A 21,760-nucleotide genomic window follows, 5' to 3' on the forward strand; every position below is an offset into this window, starting at 1 on the left:
ACAGAATTTCTTTGGAAAAGTTAGCTATTACCTAGTAAAATTAAAGATATGCATACCCTATGACCCAGCAATTCCACTCCTAGATGTATTCTCAAGAGATTATAGATGAGTGCAACAGGACATATATACAAGAATGTTCATGGTGGCTTTGTTTAATAATAGCAAAAAACTTGAAGCACTCCAAATGCTCATCACAGAGGAGATGCATAACTGTAGTATACTGATGATGGACTACTATACAGCAATGAAAACAAAACTACGGCCATAAGCATCAACACGGATGACTCTCAGTGTAGAGCAAATAAAAATCATAAAAGAATACATGTACTATTCTATTTATTAAATGGAATTTAATACTCTATTAAATTTTATTTATTAAAGTTTGCTTTTGCCTTATTTCTTTTTTTTTTGGGGGGGCGGACTATTTTTAAGGAATGCACATATCAGTATTATTCAAAAGTGTGGTCCACAGAAGGTTTAGGGATAACATCCCTGTATTTTCCTCCAGAATTTGGGAAACAACTGAAATGGAGAAGTCAAGGCAGGAGATCAAAAATAGCCTTTATTGTTAACAAAGTTAAAGAGCATGTTTTCAATTTGCAGTTACAGGGACTGGCTAATACTCCATAACCTTGAATTACAGACTAACCCACTCAATTACTGGCATAACCAGACAACTATGGGCCTCCCCTGTGGAGAGACAAAGTTAACCCCTCTGGGAATGAGTCTTTGGACCCATATACTTTTTCTTTTCTCTAGCAGTCTGTAATGCTTCATTACTTGTGTTAACAGTTGCACATGTAGCTATCCTGTCTTCTCCAACCAGGCTATGTTCCTGGAGGTCACACTGTCTTACTCATTTTGAAACCCCTAGCTTTTATGTGCCTGACAGATATTCAAATGTATTTGTGAAACATATTAAGAGCCAAATGAACAGAGGCCACTAGAAGAACTTTAGGAACTAAAGATCAAAAGACTAGAACTGGACAAATGATAAAAATGTAGTTACTATTTATTAAGTGCTTAGCATATGCTAGGCACTGGTCTTAAGTGTTTTATAAACACCTCACTTCATTCTCATTACAGTAAATGGTATTACTTTAGTAGTAGTAGAGAGCACTGAAATATTGAGGGTCAATAAGTCACTTGTTCAAGGTCACACAACCATAATTTGAACTTTGCTATAACTCCAAAGTTGAAGCACTGAACCACTATTGAGCTAGACTGAAATCAAGATAGCTAAGTCTTCAGGAGTCTATCCTTAATTGGCATTCATAAGGCAACACTGTATGGTGGGTGATTGAAAAAGAGGGCTCTGGAACCAGACTGTGATAGTTCATATTCAGATTCTGATGATTACTGCATGATACGGGCAGGTTTCTTAACTTCTCTATGGCTCAGTTACCTCATCTGAAAAATGAGAATATCCCTAGTTCATAAGAAACTATGAAAAAGATGAAATGTGTCAATACCAGTAAATTAGCATAGCATGACACAAAGTAAGCACTATAATAAACGCTGACTTACATTTACTGTTATTTCCCTGGTACTTTTGTAGAGTTATCCCCAAGAACCAGAATATGTCCTTATGACTACATTATGAAGGGAGAAAAAAGAAAAAAAACAATTTTGAGAGTAGTATACAACCTAAAGTTAATTTACTTAAAAACTAAGAACTTTTTAGAGCAACTGATGGCTTAACTGCCTTTTACCCACACAAACTTTCAGTAAGAAATGCAAAGAGAAAGTAAAAAATGAGGCAGTATAGAGGTGGTACTTCTTTAACTTTCTTTCTTGGTCAGATGTTTTAATGAAATACCAAATAAATAATCACTCTCTCCTGCTACAAAACCGTACTCCAAGCTGAAAGTTTATAAGGAGCTTTAAAAAAGATTTAAATCCTAACAGATATAAGTGAAATCAGTTGTTGAAAGGTTTTTATTTTACCAAAAACCTGGTGCACTCCTGCAGAACCAAAATCTGTTTAATTTAGAGAAATAGCATCTTCTTTTTCAAAGTAAAAGAAAACCCCCTTTGAATTATGTATATTGTAATTCATTTAATTTTTCAAAACAATAGTCATAGGGTCTACTTTGTTCTATTTAACTCTAAATGTTACACACAAATTGAAACAAAAATGAACAGTACAGAGATTCGAATGAAATCTTTCAAAAAAAATAAAACTGCTTTTCAGTTCACTATATATTCAAAGTTGCTTATCATTAAGCCTAGATGAAAGCTGTGAATCACAAACCGTTTGTTTCTTTAATAGAAAAAAGAACGTTTAGATTAATAGCAAAGTAATATCTTAAATGTTTCTTCACACAGTTGAAATTTCAGTTAAACTTGTATATCAAGTCCCTTTGCATTTTTTATTCTACTTTAAAAATATACACAACTATGATGTTTAAATAAGTATTCTGAACCTTGTGTCCAAACACAAATATTTGGGCAATTCAAACTGCTGAAACAAGTTATGAAAGGATTACTTAAAGAAAAATGATGAGCTACAAATTAAGTAGGAGAAGGAAAAAAAACTGTTCTTACATTTGTGTCTGAATAGATATGCATTTTATAATTTATATATACATACTCAGTTGAGTATAGACAGTCATCAAAATTTAACCAGTTAACATACAGACTAGACTAAGCCTGCACGATTTTCCAGAACAGTTTACAGTGGTGATTTCAAAAATTTTAATACAGCTCAATAGTTTCACCAAAACTTATTTCTGGTACTAGCCTAATATAAAATTTTGAGAGGCACAGATTAAATGACTGTACTACCTATGCCATATTCAACATACTGATATCTGACTGCTTAATAATGTATAGCATCAGTATCTGAACACAACAGAGCAGACAGGCAAACAGAAAAGAACACTTTACATATGCCCATGCTTACCAATTATGTTAACATTTATGATTAAAACTTCCAAATCTAAATACAGAGGGACAGTTACAAAGTTGCCAAATAAATCCAATACAAGAACCCAAACAGATAAATCTGCAAAATCTTAAAATTTAGTTCTTAATGCATTAATAAATGCTGCTTAAGAAGCAGTTATTTTGTCTTTAAACAACTTAGAATTATAAAGCTGAAAATATGTTCATCCCTTACTACACTGTGGCATTTGAAATTAGCAAGCATGACAACCTGAATTAATTTTGCTTCTACATGCAAAGTGTATATATGCATTTTAAAAGTTTAGAATTAAGAGTTAACTTCTGATCAGTAATGGTAAGTGATCAGAATAGCTATCCAATCAGTATTACATAGTAACACACATCAGAGTTTCTAAACTATGACAGTCTTCAACATTCATCACTTTGGGTGGGGAACTGGGGCATGGCAGAAAAGCAGTTGCAATTTTTTCTTTTTAAAACAGCAAAAATCTTTAAATAGCAATACAATTTTGCATAATTTTGTATTCTATTCTAGAATACTGGAACAAAATCTTTTTCTAAACCCTATAGTGAACAGAATATGCACTCTTTAATACGCAAGTGCAATACAATCAATGAAGATTATTAAATAAGAAACACACATATAAGCATTCTAAATTTTTAAATCATTTTAGGGTTGATAACTAGAGATTGTAGAAATTTCATGTGCAAGGCAAAAAAAACAAAAACGGCAACGAAAGAAGAAACAAAGAAACTTCTCAGTGCATCACACCCATTTGGATAAAATGTATGGCACTTATGTGATACTAATATTACAATTGTCAATTTAAGCTGGGAATGACTCAAACACATTAAAGTCACATAAGGACAAGAACCAGCCAATTAAAATGATAAAATGAAACAGATCACCTTTTTTCTTTGTAAAAGCACTGAAAATGTAATGTGTACAGAAAATTCACTATAAATTCTCCCATTTCATTTGCCCCCATTGTAGTGTCTTAAATTATTCCATAATTATTCTACCTATTAGAACAGTCTGATTTTTAAGGCCTCTATAAACTCTATAATGTTATTGAGACATACTGTTATTCTGTGTGGTTAGAATCGTTTTATGAAAAAATAACTTCTGGTTATAATTCATAGAATAAACCAAAACAAAACAAAACAAAACTCAAAATCCCACATTTTTCAAGCCAGTGAGAAATAAATTATACCATGATATATCAATTTTAAATTATATCAACATTGACTAACATTTCTATGGTAATTTTTTTTTCCCATAAAATTAAACAGTGCAGAATAGGGCTTAGGCTATAGTTATCACATTTGGTTTTCTTAAAAAACAAAACTTTATTCACTATAAACAATTAAAAGGCAATTTTCTTCCTCCACAACATATGTAGACCTTAAATCTAAGGTTTTAAAATATCAACTACCTATAAGAAAAGTACTTTTAAATGGTTAAAAGGAATCAAAATACCAAAGTTTAGTGTGCGAGGAGTAGATACAAACAGCCAAGAAAAGAGTAGATCATTGGTGCTGAATATTTAACATGAATACCCCAAGGTAAGTTCCAAAGTTTTTCCACCTTTTACAAATAAAAAAAAGGCGTCCTTTCCAGTTTGGGGATATGCATTGTATGTCCCGCCCAGTTAAGTGAATGAATAAGGTTTTAAAAATGTTGCCAATATTAAGTTCTTCAGTACCTAAAATCAGAAGACAGCAATATTACAGTGGCAATGGTGCATCAATTCTCAAAATGTAGTTATGATCCAACACGAGTTGTGGTGGTTCTTTTATCCGAGAAAAAGCTTTTTAGAAGAAATACCTGCCCTATGCTAACCACCAGAAGTATGAGGGCTTCTCCTACTGACCAATAGGCCACTCTTGTATTTAGATCCTCTGCTCGGCTTCGGCCTTGAGCTTCTCTCAGACGGAAATGAGTCTGATAGTCGATGACAGACTTCAGAGCTTCATGAATTGAAACACAGGCAGACTCCATCTAAAGAGAAATAGTTGCTGTTAGTTTGTTTAGTGCTTTCTGTACAATCCATCTAGCATGTTCACTTTCTCTTTCAATTTGAGCTCAATTCCTCAATTGATTAACATTCTACTAAACTGGCATACATTCATTTATTCATTCATGTACTAGCTGTTTTGGCAATGCAACTCTTCCACTCATTCCTACTAGGACAATTGGTAAGGCTAGAGATTCCACGAAGCAGCCATTTTCCCCAAACTGGGATGCCACAGCTATAGCATCTGTAAGGTGGTAGATGGAACACTAAGACAACAGTACCAGATATAATCAGCTGAAGTTGGTGACTACAGAATTCCAAGCCCTGGCTCTTCAAGGAAGAGTTAGGAAGAAGAAAATGGGCAGGTGAGTAAATTTAAACAATAGTAAGAATATAAATCACAGTTCAAGGATCTAGTAAAAACTAAAACAAACATGGCATAAAAAGTATATTTAGTCAAAGTTATCCTAACTACTTGAAAAACATTTCACTTGTAAATGTGAAAGTGTTAGGAATATGTCTTTTTTTTTTCCCCCACATTTATCAATTTGCTAAGTAAGTCTCCCCCTCATGCCAGTCAACTTATATATATATTCTCACAAATGGATATGCTTCTGTTTCACTGTGTAATGTTTGTGAGCCTTCAATTGATAAAACCTTATCTTTAACACATTAATTACACCATTTGCTTCTGAGATGGGTTAAGTGTCTAAGTTTTTTTATACCAGGGTTTAATATCTTCCTACTACTGAAAACTTAATCCTGGGATGAAATACATGCATTGTTATTATATTACATTTATGTTACAATGTATTATGAATTTTAAAAAGTCAAATCTGAATTTATCTAAAGAAAGAATTAAGCAATAGTTATTAGGAAATAATTTTAACATCTAATAAAAGTCCTACCCTGGTAAATACGGAGTGAAAATTTATAAAAATATACCATTAAAATGCTTTTTAAAAAGTATGAGAAATTATGAGGTCTACAAATTGATTTACATATCAAAATATGCGAACTTTTTTTCCTTGTTTTGCTTAGGCCCCTGTGGTAAAATGAATGATTTCTAATTTGTGATAAGGATCTAAAGAGAGATGTGCTTCTAGCATTTCCCTGCTTTCTATGTAGTCTCAAAATCCTATGTGGTCTAAGGATTCTCACCCTTGAAAAAATGCATTCAAGTAAGGATTTGACATCAAGTCAGAATATTTACAACTACTTGAAGCCTGCCCATGGAATATGAGTTAAGAACTGCTAGATTAGAAAAAAAGGCACGAACATAAAGGGACTAGTTACATAGATTAGCACAATTTTTGAGCTCATCTTGTTTCTTTTCTTTTTTATACTTTTAAAGTGGAATTTGCATAAATATTCAAAAGTATAGAGAACAGAACAATAAATCCTCATGTTTGTAATTATTAACATATAGCTAAACCTTGCTTCATGTATATTCCCCACCCCAATTATTTTAAAGCAAATGCCAGGTATTGTAAATCATTTCAGCTATAAATACTTCTTTATATTTATTTCTGAAAAATAATGCTTAAAAAAATAAAAACCCAATAGCATTATAACACCTAATATAATTAAAATCAATTCCTTAAAGTCATCAAAAATAAAGTTAGTATTCAACTTTCTCCAAATGTGTCAAATATTGTTTTCAAGTTAAGACTCCAGATTAAAAATTTCGATTGTCAGTTGTTTTCTTTCAGCACTTTAAATAAAAATTAAAAAAGAAAAAAACAAAAAAAACAAGGCCAACACAATCATTTGGCTGATAAGTCCCTTAAGTTTTCTTTAGTTTCCAGGTTTTCTTCCTTTTTTCTTTTTGTCATCTATTTGTTGAAGAAATGGGTCATTTATCCTGTAGCATTTCCTACTTCCTGGATTTTGCTGATTGCATTTCTATGGTATACCTCTACTTCCTGTATTTCTTGTAAACTGGTACTTGCATTTGGAGACTTAATGGAATTTGGGTTAAACACTCTGGGCAAGAGCATCTTGTAAGCAGTGCTGTGTACTTCTTATTGCATAATATCAGGAGGGAACATGATATTTGGTTATCTCTCCTTTTGTGAAAGATCAATAGATCTAGATGATATTAGCCTCACCCATTCACTATAACATTCTCCATCTGCCTTTCTCCTAATGGTTAACCAAATACTGGTGATCACTGCCTACCCTACAACCATTGTTTTATTAATGGTTAAAAAATGGTAATAGTAAAATTCTATCATTTACCCTATATTTACGAGCCAGTAAGTTTTTCAATTTTAAAGTATGAACAGCTGCTCTGTAAGTATTCCTTTTATACGAAAGACATTAGCTTTTTGAAATTAGAAATATAAGACTATGAAAGAATAAAAATATGTGACACAAACTTCCACTCATTTCCTACATATACCTGCTAGGTTTTTAGGGCAAGCTACCTTCTTACACAAGTTAAAATTCACGAAGGAATGGATACAAGTTAAGTTATAAGCAATGGCTCTAAAGATAAACTTTTTCACAAAGCAAAGTGCCTCTCACATAGGATCTTAAAATAAAAAGAATATTTCTAATTTGAATAAGAGCATTTGAATACATTTTGCTAATGCTTAGTATAGGTTTATAAATTAAGGTTCTTAAACATTCTTAAAAACTGCCCCTATCACCATATGACTTTGGTCAAAAGACTAAAGGGTACCTATGAACACTGAAATTCTACTTTAAGGTTTTAAGAAATAGGTGGTAAGGAATTTCTCTTGAGGCCTAATTGAGTATCTTTCAGTTTATATAATCTTATCCTGTATTTGAACTAGAAGTAAAATAATTTTATCATCACCTGAGCAGTATCTGTTCACTGATTTCAAATTTCTTTCACTATCTTTTTCTCATTAAGCTCTTCTTCAAAATAAGAACCAATTTAGCTTCCTTAACTATTTCTGTTAGATGACTTTCCATTAACCTTTAATACTCTACCTTAAGTTACAAAAAGTTATTATAACTGCAACTTGAGTTACACTAAGTACCGATATAAAGGCTACCCTGTGGTCTATTTATATATTAATTAAGGCATCATTTGGCTTCCATTTATAAAAACCTGCTAATGTAGGGGAGCAACATTCCTTCATGAATTACAGAAAATGGTTCAGAATGCTAGAGCTGTCATTATTTAGCCTTTCTAAGTATCCTTTCCCCAATGATGTTTTTTCCTTAGTAATCTTCCTACTATTTCAATGCTTCTCTTTACACTTAAAAGTTCATAGGATCTTTTAGCATTGGTTTTTACTATAAAAATCCAAAGTTCTCTGAAATGTCTAATCTACTGTAAGAATTAAGACAGGCCTAAAGATTATTTTAAGGTGTCAAAATTCTAGGTTCATCAATGAGCTAATATATAAAATTAAATTATGCTTTTTTTTTTCCTTTAAACATACCAACATTATACTGCTGACTTTTTAATTACCTGGGTAAGAGCACTGACTCGGTTCTCACTAGGAAACAGAGGTGGGTCTTCTCCAACTTGAAAATCAAAATATACAGTTTTATGTGTGAAAGTGGAAAATTCATTGCTGAAGCAAAATTTGTATGTTCCATTTTTGGAGGCTGTGAAGGTGAAACTATCATACTGTTTCTTCATCTCTTTGTATAACACATTACCATCAGGATCTTCTAATCGACAGTCTACATCATAGTGACCTCCAGTAATCACCTGTAGAAAGATTTTTTTTTTAAATGAAGAGATTATTGCAACCAACACGTATTAAAAATTAACCGGGTTTCCTGTTACAATGGCAATAAGGTTATAGGCAAAGGACTTTTACTATCCCAGACAATTTGACGTTTTTTTAATTTCCATAATGGATACAAATTGAAAGGCAGATTTCAATTCAACCCTTAAACTAAAGCTTTATAGAAATTGAGGTTTCCTTGTGACAGGAGAGAGGGAATTTTTATTTACTATGACATCTATGCTAGTAAATAAATGTATATATTATACCACTCAATTCTCCCAACAATCCTGCAAGGTTTTCCCCCACCCCACCCCTCTCCATTTGACTTTTTAAAAAATTATTATTGGCAAGGTTGTAGGTTTACAGAACAATCATGTATAAAATACAAGATTCCCATATACCACCCTATTATTAGCTCCTTGCACTGATGTGGCACATTTGTTACAACTGATGAAAGCACATTTTTATAACTATACTATTAACCAGTCATAGTTTAAATTAGGGTTCACTGCTTGTATTGTGCAGGTCTCTGGATTTTCTTTTAAATTTTTATTCTAGTAAAATATATATGACATTTTAAGAAACTAAGGTTGAGATAAGTAACCTACCCAATATTACTGTTCATCTAGTAGGTGGCAAAGACAGAACTTAAAGTTCCAAAGTCATACTTTTAACCACTAAGCTTAATGCCATGCAATATTTTCCTTCCAAAAATTTTCTCACCCAGTTTCCTATTACCACCATCCAAGCACACATGGGATAGTGCAGTGGTAAAGTAGGTCAATCCATAGCATAACACCCATGCATACACCTATCAAAGAACTTAAGCTTATTCTATTGCCAAATTACAAACAGGTTGTGTTTCTTAAGTTATTTTATAAAGGAATTATATAGAATTTGTACTTTTTTCTTTTTCAGAACTACATTCTGAGTTGAGTGCACCTGTGTACTATTCTAGAGAATATATCATCTCTTGTTCCCAAGAGAAACATAACTGATTAAACAATACTGTTTAAATACTTGTGATTAAAGCAAAACTAGAACAAAACAAAAGCAAAAAAGTCTTTCATTTACAGGAAAACTTATATTTAAGGACAAGCATATTGAAAGGAAAGCCAGGGCATAGGTGAAAAGATTCTGAAAAGGATTTGGGGGCTGATTAAGCACAAGCTTAATCAGTTATAACCTGAGCCCTGCGGGTTATACAAATGAATAGAGAAGGGAGAGATTTTTCCCTTAGCTAACTGGACAAGTGTTACAAAAGAGAAAAGGGGAGAAAGGATTAGAGGTGAGGAAGTCCTCCTTAGAGAAAGGAGAAGAAACATACAGTGTTCGTATCCACTTGAGAAAGAGGCAATGAGGAAGAGACACTGAAACATGACTCCAAAGAAGGGATGGTCACTAATGGGAGTTTCTGTGACTTAAGAGATACGACAATAACTAAACTATGTTACAAAATTTAAATAATTAAAAGAAAAATAAGTATGTACTTGAAAAATTGGAAAAATATGTAAATATTAATATACAGAGATAATGTTTTGACATAAACAATAGTGTCTTATCACTTGAACACTACCCCTAGAGGCCCCAAAGGTCAAGTGACCTGTTCTCCAGATGCAAATGACTTCATTTTGTTATACTCAATTGTTGATATTTGCCCGTTCTACTCTGAAGAATCAAATACAAACAAACTAAATAGGGCCAGAACTCACCACCACTCCACTTCTCTCGCATCAAACTTGAAAACAAGAAATCCTATTTCAGTTAACAGTACCACATTACAGCCTGTCTGGCCACCTAAGACAGAAACTGGGTATCATCCCCAACAGTCCAGTTGACACAGAAATCTCTTTATCTTACTGCCTCTTTCAAATTCATCCCATTTTTCCTTTTCTAATCCACAATCCAGACAGACTACTGCCGCAGCTCCTTAAAAGGTCTTGCTACAACCCAATTTCTTCTCTCTCTCATCCAGGGTTTCTCAACCTTGGCACTACTCCTATTTTGGGCCAGTGAATTCTGTTGTGGGGGCTGTGCTGTCCTGTGCACTTTAGCACGTTTAGCAGTATCTCTGGCCCCTACCCACTAGATGCCAGTAGAAAGCTTCCCCTCCAGCCCCCTCCTAGCTGTGACAATCAAAAATGTCTCCAGACATCGCCAAATATCTCCTGGGTGGCAAAATCCCTTCTCAATTCTACTGTGAATCACTGTACTGGCTTACAATCTTTTGATAATTCTCTGAGATCCAAAGAAAAATTTAAACCTGTTAACTACAGCATCCCATTCCCCTGTACCTCCTCCAGATAGCCTCAGCACCTCTTTTATTCATATCCTTGCTCACTCTGTGTTCCAAAAACACCAGACTACCAGAAGTTCTCTGAACATGTCTTTGCTTCACATCTGCACCAACAGTGGCACTTAAACAGGGCTTTTTTTGCCAAAGAAGAATCACACAACCCCAAATGACAATGCTTACACACCTACAGTTTATAACAGGAAAATAATACAATATAGCAACAGCATTCAAGAAAGGATATGTAGATATGTGTCACAGTCAAAGGCTATCTCACCTCAGTGAGGTTCCTTTGTCTGCCCTCTGTGAGGGCTGTGCATGGATACACACTCTCTCTTATCAGGAACCACCCCAGTACTCAAGGAACACTTTGGAACTGGAGCCCAAAAGAGTCTTGGCTGTTATGTTTTGTTTTGTTTTGTTTTGCTGGTTACATCTGCATCTCCCTGCTATGTAACCAGTCTCAACAGCAGAACCTTAGGGATTTCACCAGGACCAGGTGCAAATCATCAATCTCATTGTTATCAATAAACAATACTAATAAACTGGTACAGACAGCCTTTAAAAGACTCAGACTCATAAAGCAACACTATTACCAAACTACTACTTACTACTCAGTGTGTTTCATGCCTTAACCAGGGATCAGTGCCATGCACAAACTTAAGAAAAAGAGCTCAGGCTAATTTCAGCCCTGCTGGAATTAACTCAAACAGCACACACATATCTGCTTGGTTTGCTCTTTCCTCCTTTGCCACATTGTAGAGCAACTCCTATTTAGCCTTCCAGACTCAACTCGAATATTTGCCAATCAGCTAAATTTCCCCTGGTGATCCCACCTCCTCCCCTCCTCTACTAACACTAAATGTAATGGATACATTTATTGTTGCATTCAGCACTTTAAGACAGTACACATCTACATGTCCCCACGGGGCAAGATCAATCATTTTTCTTTGGGAGGTAGTGTGACAAAGTAATTAAGAATTTGGTAACTCTGGACCTTTATCTATGCCTCAGTTTCTTCATCAAGAAAAAGAGAATAAGAACTGTACTTATTTCACAGAGTTGCCCTGAGAATTAAATACACCTGAAATGCTTGTCATACTGTTTGACATATAGCAGATGCCAATTTTTGCCTGCAATAGTAGCAGTATTCTGAACACTACACACATATAAAAGAATTCGAGAAATGTAAATTCAAACAAATAAAATTCTGGCTGACACTTTATGTTACAGTTCCTACTATCTTTTTTCTCCCCTGGTCCTAATCCATGCAGTTAAGCAAGACTAAGGGTCAACTTAAACCCCCCTCCCTTTCCCGTTATAGTCAAATCATAACCAAGACCTGCTGATTTTACCTATTAAATTCTCCCCAATCCTTTCACTTTTTTCCTTCCCCATTACTACCACCCTAGTCTGCGCCACTATCATTTCTTGCCTGTACAACCACAACAGCCTCCTAAATAGTCTTCCACATTCACTCTGCAATACCTTACCACATCTTCTCTGCCTTTGCAAATTAATATCCACACAGCTACCAGAAATACTCTGATCATGTCACTCCACTACTTTAAAACTCTCGGAGAACTTCCCATACTCTCTTCGGAAAGACTAAAATCCTTTATGTGGCCTGCTCCCTGCTAAACTCTCCAGTCCTCCTTTCTCACACTTCCTCTGACTCCCTACTCTCTAAACATATTGGCCTTCTCTACGGTCTTCAAATTTCCAAGGTCCACTCCCACCACAGGCTCCCCCCCCCCACCTCCAAAGGATATTCTTTTTTCCTTCTTAGCAAAGAATTTACAACTCATCTTTTAAAGTTCAGCTTAATTTCACTTCCTAAAGGAAACCTTCATGGATCCCAAAGACCAGATGGTATATTCCCTATTTTCTGCTCTCAAAGCACACAATTTTGACGAATGAATAGGTACTAAATAAGAAAAGGATGCAATAAGAAGGGAATCAAGAATGATAGTATGATCCTATATTTTTTGATCACTTCTGTATCACAAGCACCTGGCACTCAAATATGTTGAGCCTATCAACAAAAAATGGAAATAAAGAATATTCTAACTTAAAAAACTACATTCTGTTGAATAAAGTTTCTTTTTTTATATAATTCCAAGGATCAGAAGGGGCCTCTCACTTATCACAGTAATTCTACGACACCTTTGGCAGATGGGTCAGTTTCTAACGGAGTTCTTCCAATGATCAGGATGGCATTAATCAATAATCCTAAAATCAGTGGAAAAACTGAAAAGCAATGGTATCAAATCTGATTAAAGCGGAGGTGTGGATTAGGCAGTGGGGAGTTGACATCGGGTACTATAGGAAAAAAATTTTTTTAAGATCTTTTTAAGGAAGACCTTAAAATAGAGGCATTAAAGAACGGAAAGAAACGTCACAACTAAAGAAAGCACTTCTGAAATTCACATCTTTATATCCGGTCTTAAATGTCTCCCGCCCAGGCTTTTGAACAAGAAAGCCAAATGCTCGGTTCCCATCAGCTCCCTAAAGGTGATTCTTGAAGCAACCAAAGAAAGGAAAGACACGGATACGACGGGGAAACCCTGCAGGTTGTGGCCCCGACCCTGGAGGTAGGGCCCCGGGACTGTCAGAGCCCGTGATACCTGGAACTCAAGGGTGCACTTGGTGCCCTGTGTGATGTCCTCGTAGAAGCACTGCTTGGCGTTGTCGGGCAGCTCGAAGGTGATCTCAGAGGAGCCGCCAGGCCCCGGCACCAGCAGCAGTACCGCGAGCAGCCTGCAGCCCCAACGGCCCGCGACGGCCGCCCAGCGCTGCGCAAACCCGGGTCGCGGCATCCCGAGACGGTGGCCTCAACCGAGGGCGAGGAGACCGGGTCAGGTCTGCGCGGCACTCACCGCGCGCGGCAGGCCTCAGCCCAGACGCCCCGTGAAGACGCACGGCAGGCCTGCTCCGAGTCTCGGGGAGAATCGGGTTGAGGAACGAGCCTCCGAGTCCAGATGAGAGGATCTGAGAAGCAAGGGTCGAAGGCCGGGAAGGACCCGGGGCACAAAACCAGGCCAACAGAAAAGCAACGGAAGAGGCCAACGATGGCAGGAAGTGGGGGCGAGTGCCCGGGAAAGGGGCGGGGCCTGAGCACCTGCTCCAGCGACCCGGATGTGCTCTTGCCCTATGGGGAGAGGCGTTGGAATGAGTACGTGGAAGCCCGCGAGGCGTCCGCTCTGCGTCCGCCACATCTAGGACGAGGGGCGGGGGCAGCGTGTTGCGAGATGGGCGGGGCCAGAGAAGGGGTGTGGCCCGCCCGGGCCTCTGCAGAGTGGGAAGCTGAGGGAGAAATTCACCCGCGAGAGCAAGCTTGGCAGACTTCTGTCTCTTCAGAAGCTGAGCACAGGGGAGCTATGAGGAAGTCAAGACCTCATTTGCCCTAAAGGACCAATCACCGGGATACAGCACTTTGCAGTTTGCAAAGAATTTTCTCATGAATGATAAATATTTGAGGGAAGCAGTTTGGGAGCGCGAATTCTGGCACCAGACTGTAGGAATTCTAATCCCTGTTCTGCCACATGTTAGCTATGTGATTTGGGGCCAGGTGCTTAACATCCCTGCTCAGTTTTTGCATCTGTAAAATGAGGATAATAATCGTACCTACCACAGAGGATTGTAATGAAGTTCAAGATTTGGAAAAAAGCGCCTTGAAGAGTGGTTGGCACGTAATAAATATCAGGTAAGCTTTCGTACATAAAACATCTATTGAGCACTCTTTCTCACCAGACACTGTGCTAAACACTATACATATATCATTTCATTCGATCCTTAAAACAACCCTATAAGACAGGTATTATTATGCTTATTTTACTGAAGAAGAAATTAAGGATCAAAGAAGTTCAGTAACTTGCTTATGACCGCACTGCTGGTATATGTTGTTGGAGTGCTTAATAATGGTAGGTAATAATAATAGTAGCTAACAAGTGTTGGTTTCTTACAGTGCGTTATACATTTTCTCATGCACATAAACACGAATTAGGTATTATTATTCCTTGTTTGTTTTTTTTTGTAAATGACCTCAGTGCAATTTAAGATGATCAGCAGACGCAGACGGTGGGCAGAGGGTTTTATGAAAAGGAGAGGCAGATGGGTCAAAGCAAGGAGGAAACGGAAGGGTTAGGGATTGAGTGTGGGGCCGGCAGGGAGATGCAGGGCTGTTCCGTGAACCTCCAGCGGGCTGGGCTCAGGATCCTGAATTGCCGGGAGGGGACAAGATTTGAAGAAGACTGAACCTTCCTGAGAAGTGGGCCAGAAACAGAAGTATTATATCAGAGAGTGGAAAGACTGAATTTGGAAGTAGAAAACGTGAGTTCTATTATGTAACTCTGCCACTTCGTAGTTCTGTGACTCCGGACAAGTAACGGATGCTCTTCTATGAACCTGTTTCTTCACACATAAAATGACAATGTAAAAAAAAAAAAAAAAAAAAAAAAAGAATGAATAATATTAAAACCAACAATGCATTATATTGCACACCACCAGATAGACAAAAATTTTAAAGAGTGACCATACCAACATTGTGAGCATATAAAACAACAAGATCCCTCATACACTGCTCATGGAAATGTAACTGTGAAAGAATAAATTTCTGTTGTTTTAAGTCACCGAGCTTGTGGTAATTTGTTATGGCATCATCAGGAAACGAACACACCATGTAATGAGCTTATTACTATTTTAAATGAATTATTCAATAAATATTTTAAATGTCTCAGATCTCAATAATTTTTTTATTTTTAATTATTATTTTTAAATTTTTAGGTGTTAAGATTCTGAGATCAAAAAATTTTATAACCACTGCTTAGAGAAACTCTTACCCACATAGACCAGAATACATTTAAAGCCAAAGTTTGATAATAGTCACAAACTGGAAATACTCCAAATATCCATACATTTGAGTATATTCATAAAATGGAATATAGCATAGCAATGAAAATGAACAGATTATAGCTATAAAGGACAACATGGGGGGATCTTACAAACAGTGCGGGGCATAAGAAGCTAGGCAAAAAGGAAATCATATAGCATATAAAGATTGACAACAGGCAAAATTAAGCAATACTGTTTTGCCTAACGTGGTGAAGCTATACAAAATAAGCAAGGGAATGATTATCCCCAAAATCAAAATAATGGGGAAGGAGTGAGGTTATAAGTGAGAAGCAACACAGGATTGGGACAGTGCAGGGCTTCTGAGGTATGAACAAGCTTTTTTCCTTGACCTAGATGGTGGCTACCTGAGTGTTCACTTTATAATTACTTGTTAAACTTTACATATATTTTACATACTTTTCTGTATGTATGTTATATTTCACAATAAATATAGAAAAAATGAAAATGCTGAATGCATCAGTTAGTCATTAGTGTGGGGAAAATACCTCAGAACTTGTAGATTAAAACAATATGCATTTAATACTGCTCAGGAGATGATAGGTCAGCTGGATGGTTCTGGTCTGAGCTGGGCTCACTCATCCTTTGTGGTCAGCTGTGGGTTGGGTAGGCAGCTTTGCTGATCTTGGCTGGGCTCTCATATTTTGGGTAGACAGCTGGCTATAGGTTGGTCTAAGATGCCTTGACTGGGACAACTGGACTCTCCTCCATATAGTATTATCTCATCCTCCAACAGGCTAGCTTGGGCTTGTTCTCATAGTGGTTACCGAGTTCCAGTAGCGAGAGTGGAAGTGTGCAAAGCTACTTGAGGTATATATTCAGAACTAGGCCCTATCATTCTGTCTCATTCTATTAGCCAAAGCAAGCCACAAGGCCAGCCCAGATTCAAAGGGCAGCAAAAGAGACCCCACCTCTGGATGGTAGGATCTGCCTTGGTCAGGGATCTATTAGAAAGGCAGAATCAGGAGAAAAAAAAAAGATCTTTCTATATATTGTATATACTATATACCCAGTCACTGAGCTTGTGGTAATTTGTTATGGCATCGTCAGGAAACTAATACACCATTGTGCCAGTTTGAATGTATTATGTCCCCCCAAATGCCATTATCTTTGATGTAATCTTGTGTGGGCAGATGTTATCAGTGTTGATTAGATTGTAATTCTTTGAGTGTTTCTTTGGAATGCACCCCACCCTGCTGTGTGTGATAACTCTGATTGGATAATTTCCATGGAGGTGATGCTCTGCCCATTCAGGGTGGGTCTAAGTTGATCAGTGGAGCCATATAAATGAGCTAACGGGCAGAGGGAACTCGGTGTAGCTGTGAGTGATGTTTTAAAGAGGAGCTACAGCCAAGAGGGACACTTGGAAGAATACACAGGGGCTGCAGATGAGAGACAGTTTGAAGATGGCCGTTGAAAGCAGACTCTTGCTCTGGAGAAGCTGAGAGAGGACAAATATCCCAAGTGCAACTAAGAGTGACATTTTTGAGGAACTGCAACCTAGAGAGGAACGTCCTGGGAGAAAGCCATTTTGAAACCAGAACTTTGGAACAGACACCAGCCACATGCCTTACCAGCTAACAGAGGTTTTCCGGACACCATTGACCATCCTCCAGTGAAGGTACCTGATTCCTGTTGTGTTACCTTGGACACCTTATGGCCTTAAGACTGTAACTGTGTAACCAAATAAACCCCTTTTATAAAAGCCAATCCATCTCTGGTGTTTTGCATTCCGGCAGCATTAGCAGACTAGAACAACCATGTAATGAGTTTATTGCTATTTTAAATGAATTATTCAATAAATATTTTAAATGTCTCAGATCTCAATAATTTTTTATTTTTATTTTTAATTATTATTTAAAAATTTTTAGGTGTTAAGATTCTGAGACCAAAAAATTTTATAACCGCTGCTTAGAGAAACTATACATATACACATATATATAGTCATAAAATATGGAGTCAATTATAGGGATTTGACTTTACTAATTGTGGTAGCTGGTTAGTCTGTGGAGGCTTTTGCTTCTGTGTTTGCCTGAAGTCTGCAGACATGGCAGTCAAGGAGGAAAGATGGATGTGAAGTGGAAGAAGGAGAAAATGGAACCTCTGAGGATGGGCTGCAAAATGCATGAATTTGTCATTGCCTCCAAACTTCCAACTTTGATGATGGGTGATCTGCAGGAAAAGCCAGTGTACTTCTTCATGGAGCTAAACATGCACCTGGCCCAGGAATCAGAGACGCTTCAAACATAAATGCATAGTTGGGGATTAGTGGGCCACATGAGACTTCCATCTTTCAAAATGTCTCTTATTATTCACTAATCCTCAACTGTGTAGGGAATAGAATTCTAAGAAACAGTAGTTTCAGTTTAGCTAATTTAACACACTTTGCAAAGGGGGTGGGGGGTGGGGGGAATAATGGAGGAAGTGAAGAATTTTGTTCATTTTTGCTGTCAGTCTACCCCATTGGATGAAGACAGAAAATGAATAAAATAAAATTCTTGACCTTGAAAGGTACATGATCCAGAAAATCTGAATTTAGTTTTGTCTCAGATTTTTAGTTTTTTTCTTTTCCTTACTTCTCAGGATTATTATAAGGGTTGTATATGTGAAAAAAGCTTTATAAAATACACAAATTGGCATAATCTTTATGTGTCAGATCACAAAGGAAAAATAAACTGTGATTTGTTCAGTTTACAGTGAGAGCACAGCAATGGAATTTTTGACCCTAACATAGTCTTTGAGCTTAGATTATCTCATTATACCCCTTAATAATTTGTAGGCTTGGGCAAGTTACCTAAGATCTCTGATACCCCATTTCTTCATCCATAAAATGGTAAAGAATACCTACTTTGTGGTAGTGGTGGAAAGGATTGAATGTGATAATGAGATAATACACATATAATACACAGCACAATACTTGAAACACAGTAGGGACTCTACTATGACTTTAAATGGTCACTATTTTAAAAAAAAATCTTTCATGTTACTTCTGTAGATATGGAGTCTCCTCACTAATGCAAGAAGTTAATAATAGGGAAAAATGAGTGTGGGGGCTAGGAAGGATATACAGGAACTATCTACTTTCTGCTCAATTTTTCTTTTTGTAAAACTGAAACTGTGCTAAAAAATTAAGTATTAATCTTGCATTATTCGGGGTACATGTGTTACAATTGATGAGCCACGTATTGGCACATTATTAATTAAAGTCCGTAGTTTACATTAAGATTCACTCTTTGTGTTGTATAGTTCTATAGGTTTTCACAAATGCTTAATATCTTGTATCCACCGTTCGAGTAGCATACAGGATAGTTTCACGGCCTTAACAATACCTTGTGCTCCACTTTTTCTTCCCTGACCCCCTCCCACTGAACTCCTGGAAGCCGTTGATCTTTTTTCTGTCTCTATGGTTTTGCCTCTTCCAAAATGTCATAGTTGAAATCATATAGACTGGCTTCTTTCACTTGGTAATGTACATTTAAGGTTCGTCCATGTCTTTCTGGGCTTGATAGCTCATTTCTTTTTATCTTTGAATAATATTCCATTGTATGGATGTATCACAGTTTGTTTATCCATTCTCTATTGGTTCTTTCAAAGTTTGGACAATTATGAATAAAACTGCTATAAGCATTTGTGCGCAGGTTTTGTGTAAAACCCTGAGTATGATTGCTAGATTGAATGGAAAGCTTACGTTTAGCTTTATAAGAAACTGTCATACTATCTTCCAAAGTGGCTGGATTCCTACCAGCAATGAAAGAGAGTTCCTGTTGTTTTACATCCTGATCAGCATTTGGTTTTATCAGTGTTTTGGATATTAGCCATTCCAATAGGTATGTGGGGATATTGGTGAGATGTCTCTTCAGCCCCATTTTTAAATTGGGTTGTTTTTTTCCCTTATTGTTGAATTTTAAGAGTTTGTATATTTTGGATACAAGTCCTTTATCAGATATGTTTTGCAAATAAATATTTTCTCCCAGTCTGTGACTTGTCTTTTCGTTCTTTTGAAAGTGTATTTTGCAGAGCATAGTTTTTAATTTTAATAAAGTCCAACACATTAATTTTTTCTTTTATGGATTACACTTTTCATTTTGTATGTAAAAACTCATTGCCAAACCCAAGGTCACCTAGATTTTTTCCTATATTATCTTTTATAAATTTTATAGTTTTGTGTTATGGGACAAAATTTTTAAATACCCTTTTGAAAAATGTTTCTGTTTTGCATCATTGAAGTTGGAGACCATAAAATAACTCCATCTTTCTTTTAGAAAATCAATTTTGCATTTTCCAGAGATTATCAACAGGAGTGAGATTTCACTTGTAAATGGATAGGTAGACCTGAAACCTACTGTGGGCTTTCAGATTCACTCTCTCCCCTACAATTCTCATTTTTCCTACCAACACCTACTGACCACAAGAGGGTGTTGCTCCCTTTTTAATATTTCTGCTCAAGCACAAACGATTGTTCCTTTTTCATCTGGGATTTATAGTAGCACAGATGAAATAGTTAAGCAAAAATTTGCTAAAGGCACCAGGATAACAAAAAAGAGATAAGAGTGAAAAGTGGCTATTGAATGGATCACAAAGCTTCTGGAAAGTCATGCTAAAGGATTTGGAATTTTTCCTTTGGCAGTGCACTGAACCAGTTCAGGAAAGTGATTAAACTAGAGGAAGGGGTAGCAACAGACAAGATGGAATTTAATAAAGGATTATGAATACTGAATCTCTATATAATTTTCTTTTTCTTAGTTGCTAGGGTATTAAGATAGGTAGAAGGAAAGAATTGAAATGGTGGAACTGTAACTAACCCATAGAATCCTTTGAAAATTGTTCTATAGCTACTTGTTAAATTGTAATTTGGAAGTTATCACTTTTTGTATATAAGTCACAATAAGGAAATAACTGAAGCTATGGTGTTGTAACTTAACATTTTTGGAAATCTCCTAATAACTACTTGTTTAAACATACTTTGAAAGATATTTTCTTTTTGTATATGTGTTTTATTTCACAATAAGGAAATAACTGAATCTATGGAACTTAGCCCATAACATTCTTTGAAATTTGCTCTCTAACTACTTGTTAATTTGCAGTCAGAAAATTTTCACTTCTATGTATATATGTTATATTCTACAATAAAAAAATATGATTAAAAAAAAGAGCATTCTGGCTTCTATATAGAGACTGGATTAGAATGGTGCAAATACGGAAACAAGGAGAACAATTGAAAGACCATTACAGGGAACTAGGTAAAAGATGGTGGTGACCAGAAATAAAATAGTGTGTCCAGTGATGGCTGACTGGTACCTGCTAGAATGGGAGTAGGATGAAGGAAGACATGAGTCAGTATAGAAGGAGGTGAAAAGATACTGCCCAGGAGTGACTGGGCAGAGTATAGAAGATGCTGAGGGATAAAAATGAGAGACTGTGTGATTTTCATTTCCTGAGGCAGAGGAAATATTTCCCTAACCAAAGCCAAGATCCTCAGGAATTCAAAGACATCATGTTGATGAAGAAGAAACTGACCAGTCTGGCATGGAAAGCAGAGAGCAGCTGTTTCTGGGAAAACTGTTAAGAGTGTCTCTCTACAGATCTGCCTTGAGCACCTCTATTTTCTAGGTACCAATCTACGTGTTTGAAATACCAAGTCAAGCATCTTTATTTTATTGTAATATTCTCCTTTTAAAATCACCTAATAAGATAGAGAAGTTTCTTCTCCTTGCTCCAGTATTTGGCACCTCATAAATGGTCTATAAATGTTGGTTAAAGGGATGATGGATGGATGGATGGATGGATGGATGGGTGGGGTGGGTGGATGGATGGATATGTGGGTAGATGTATGGGTGGTGGATAAGAATGATAATTGTTTAGTTATAAAACACCATTCACAACTCAGCCTTTTCCTTTTATATTGTTATATATGG

At 36.4% G+C, this 21,760-nt stretch overlaps 1 protein-coding gene across 1 annotated transcript; it reads right to left on the bottom strand.

The window, feature by feature from the left end:
* Positions 1–544: 544 nt before the first annotated feature.
* TMED7 (transmembrane p24 trafficking protein 7) lies at positions 545–14,029 on the bottom strand. The gene is made up of 3 exons (XM_037801160.1): positions 13,562–14,029; positions 8,374–8,619; positions 545–4,909 (listed from the first exon to the last, which is right to left on the bottom strand). Exons 1-3 carry the CDS (start codon positions 13,751–13,753, stop codon positions 4,673–4,675), a joined length of 675 nt encoding a protein of 224 aa, XP_037657088.1. The 5' UTR covers positions 13,754–14,029; the 3' UTR covers positions 545–4,672.
* Between the last annotated feature and the right edge of the window lie 7,731 nt (positions 14,030–21,760).

Source organism: Choloepus didactylus, chromosome 13 (genome assembly GCF_015220235.1).
Source record: "Choloepus didactylus isolate mChoDid1 chromosome 13, mChoDid1.pri, whole genome shotgun sequence".
Taxonomy (NCBI): domain Eukaryota; kingdom Metazoa; phylum Chordata; class Mammalia; order Pilosa; family Megalonychidae; genus Choloepus; species Choloepus didactylus.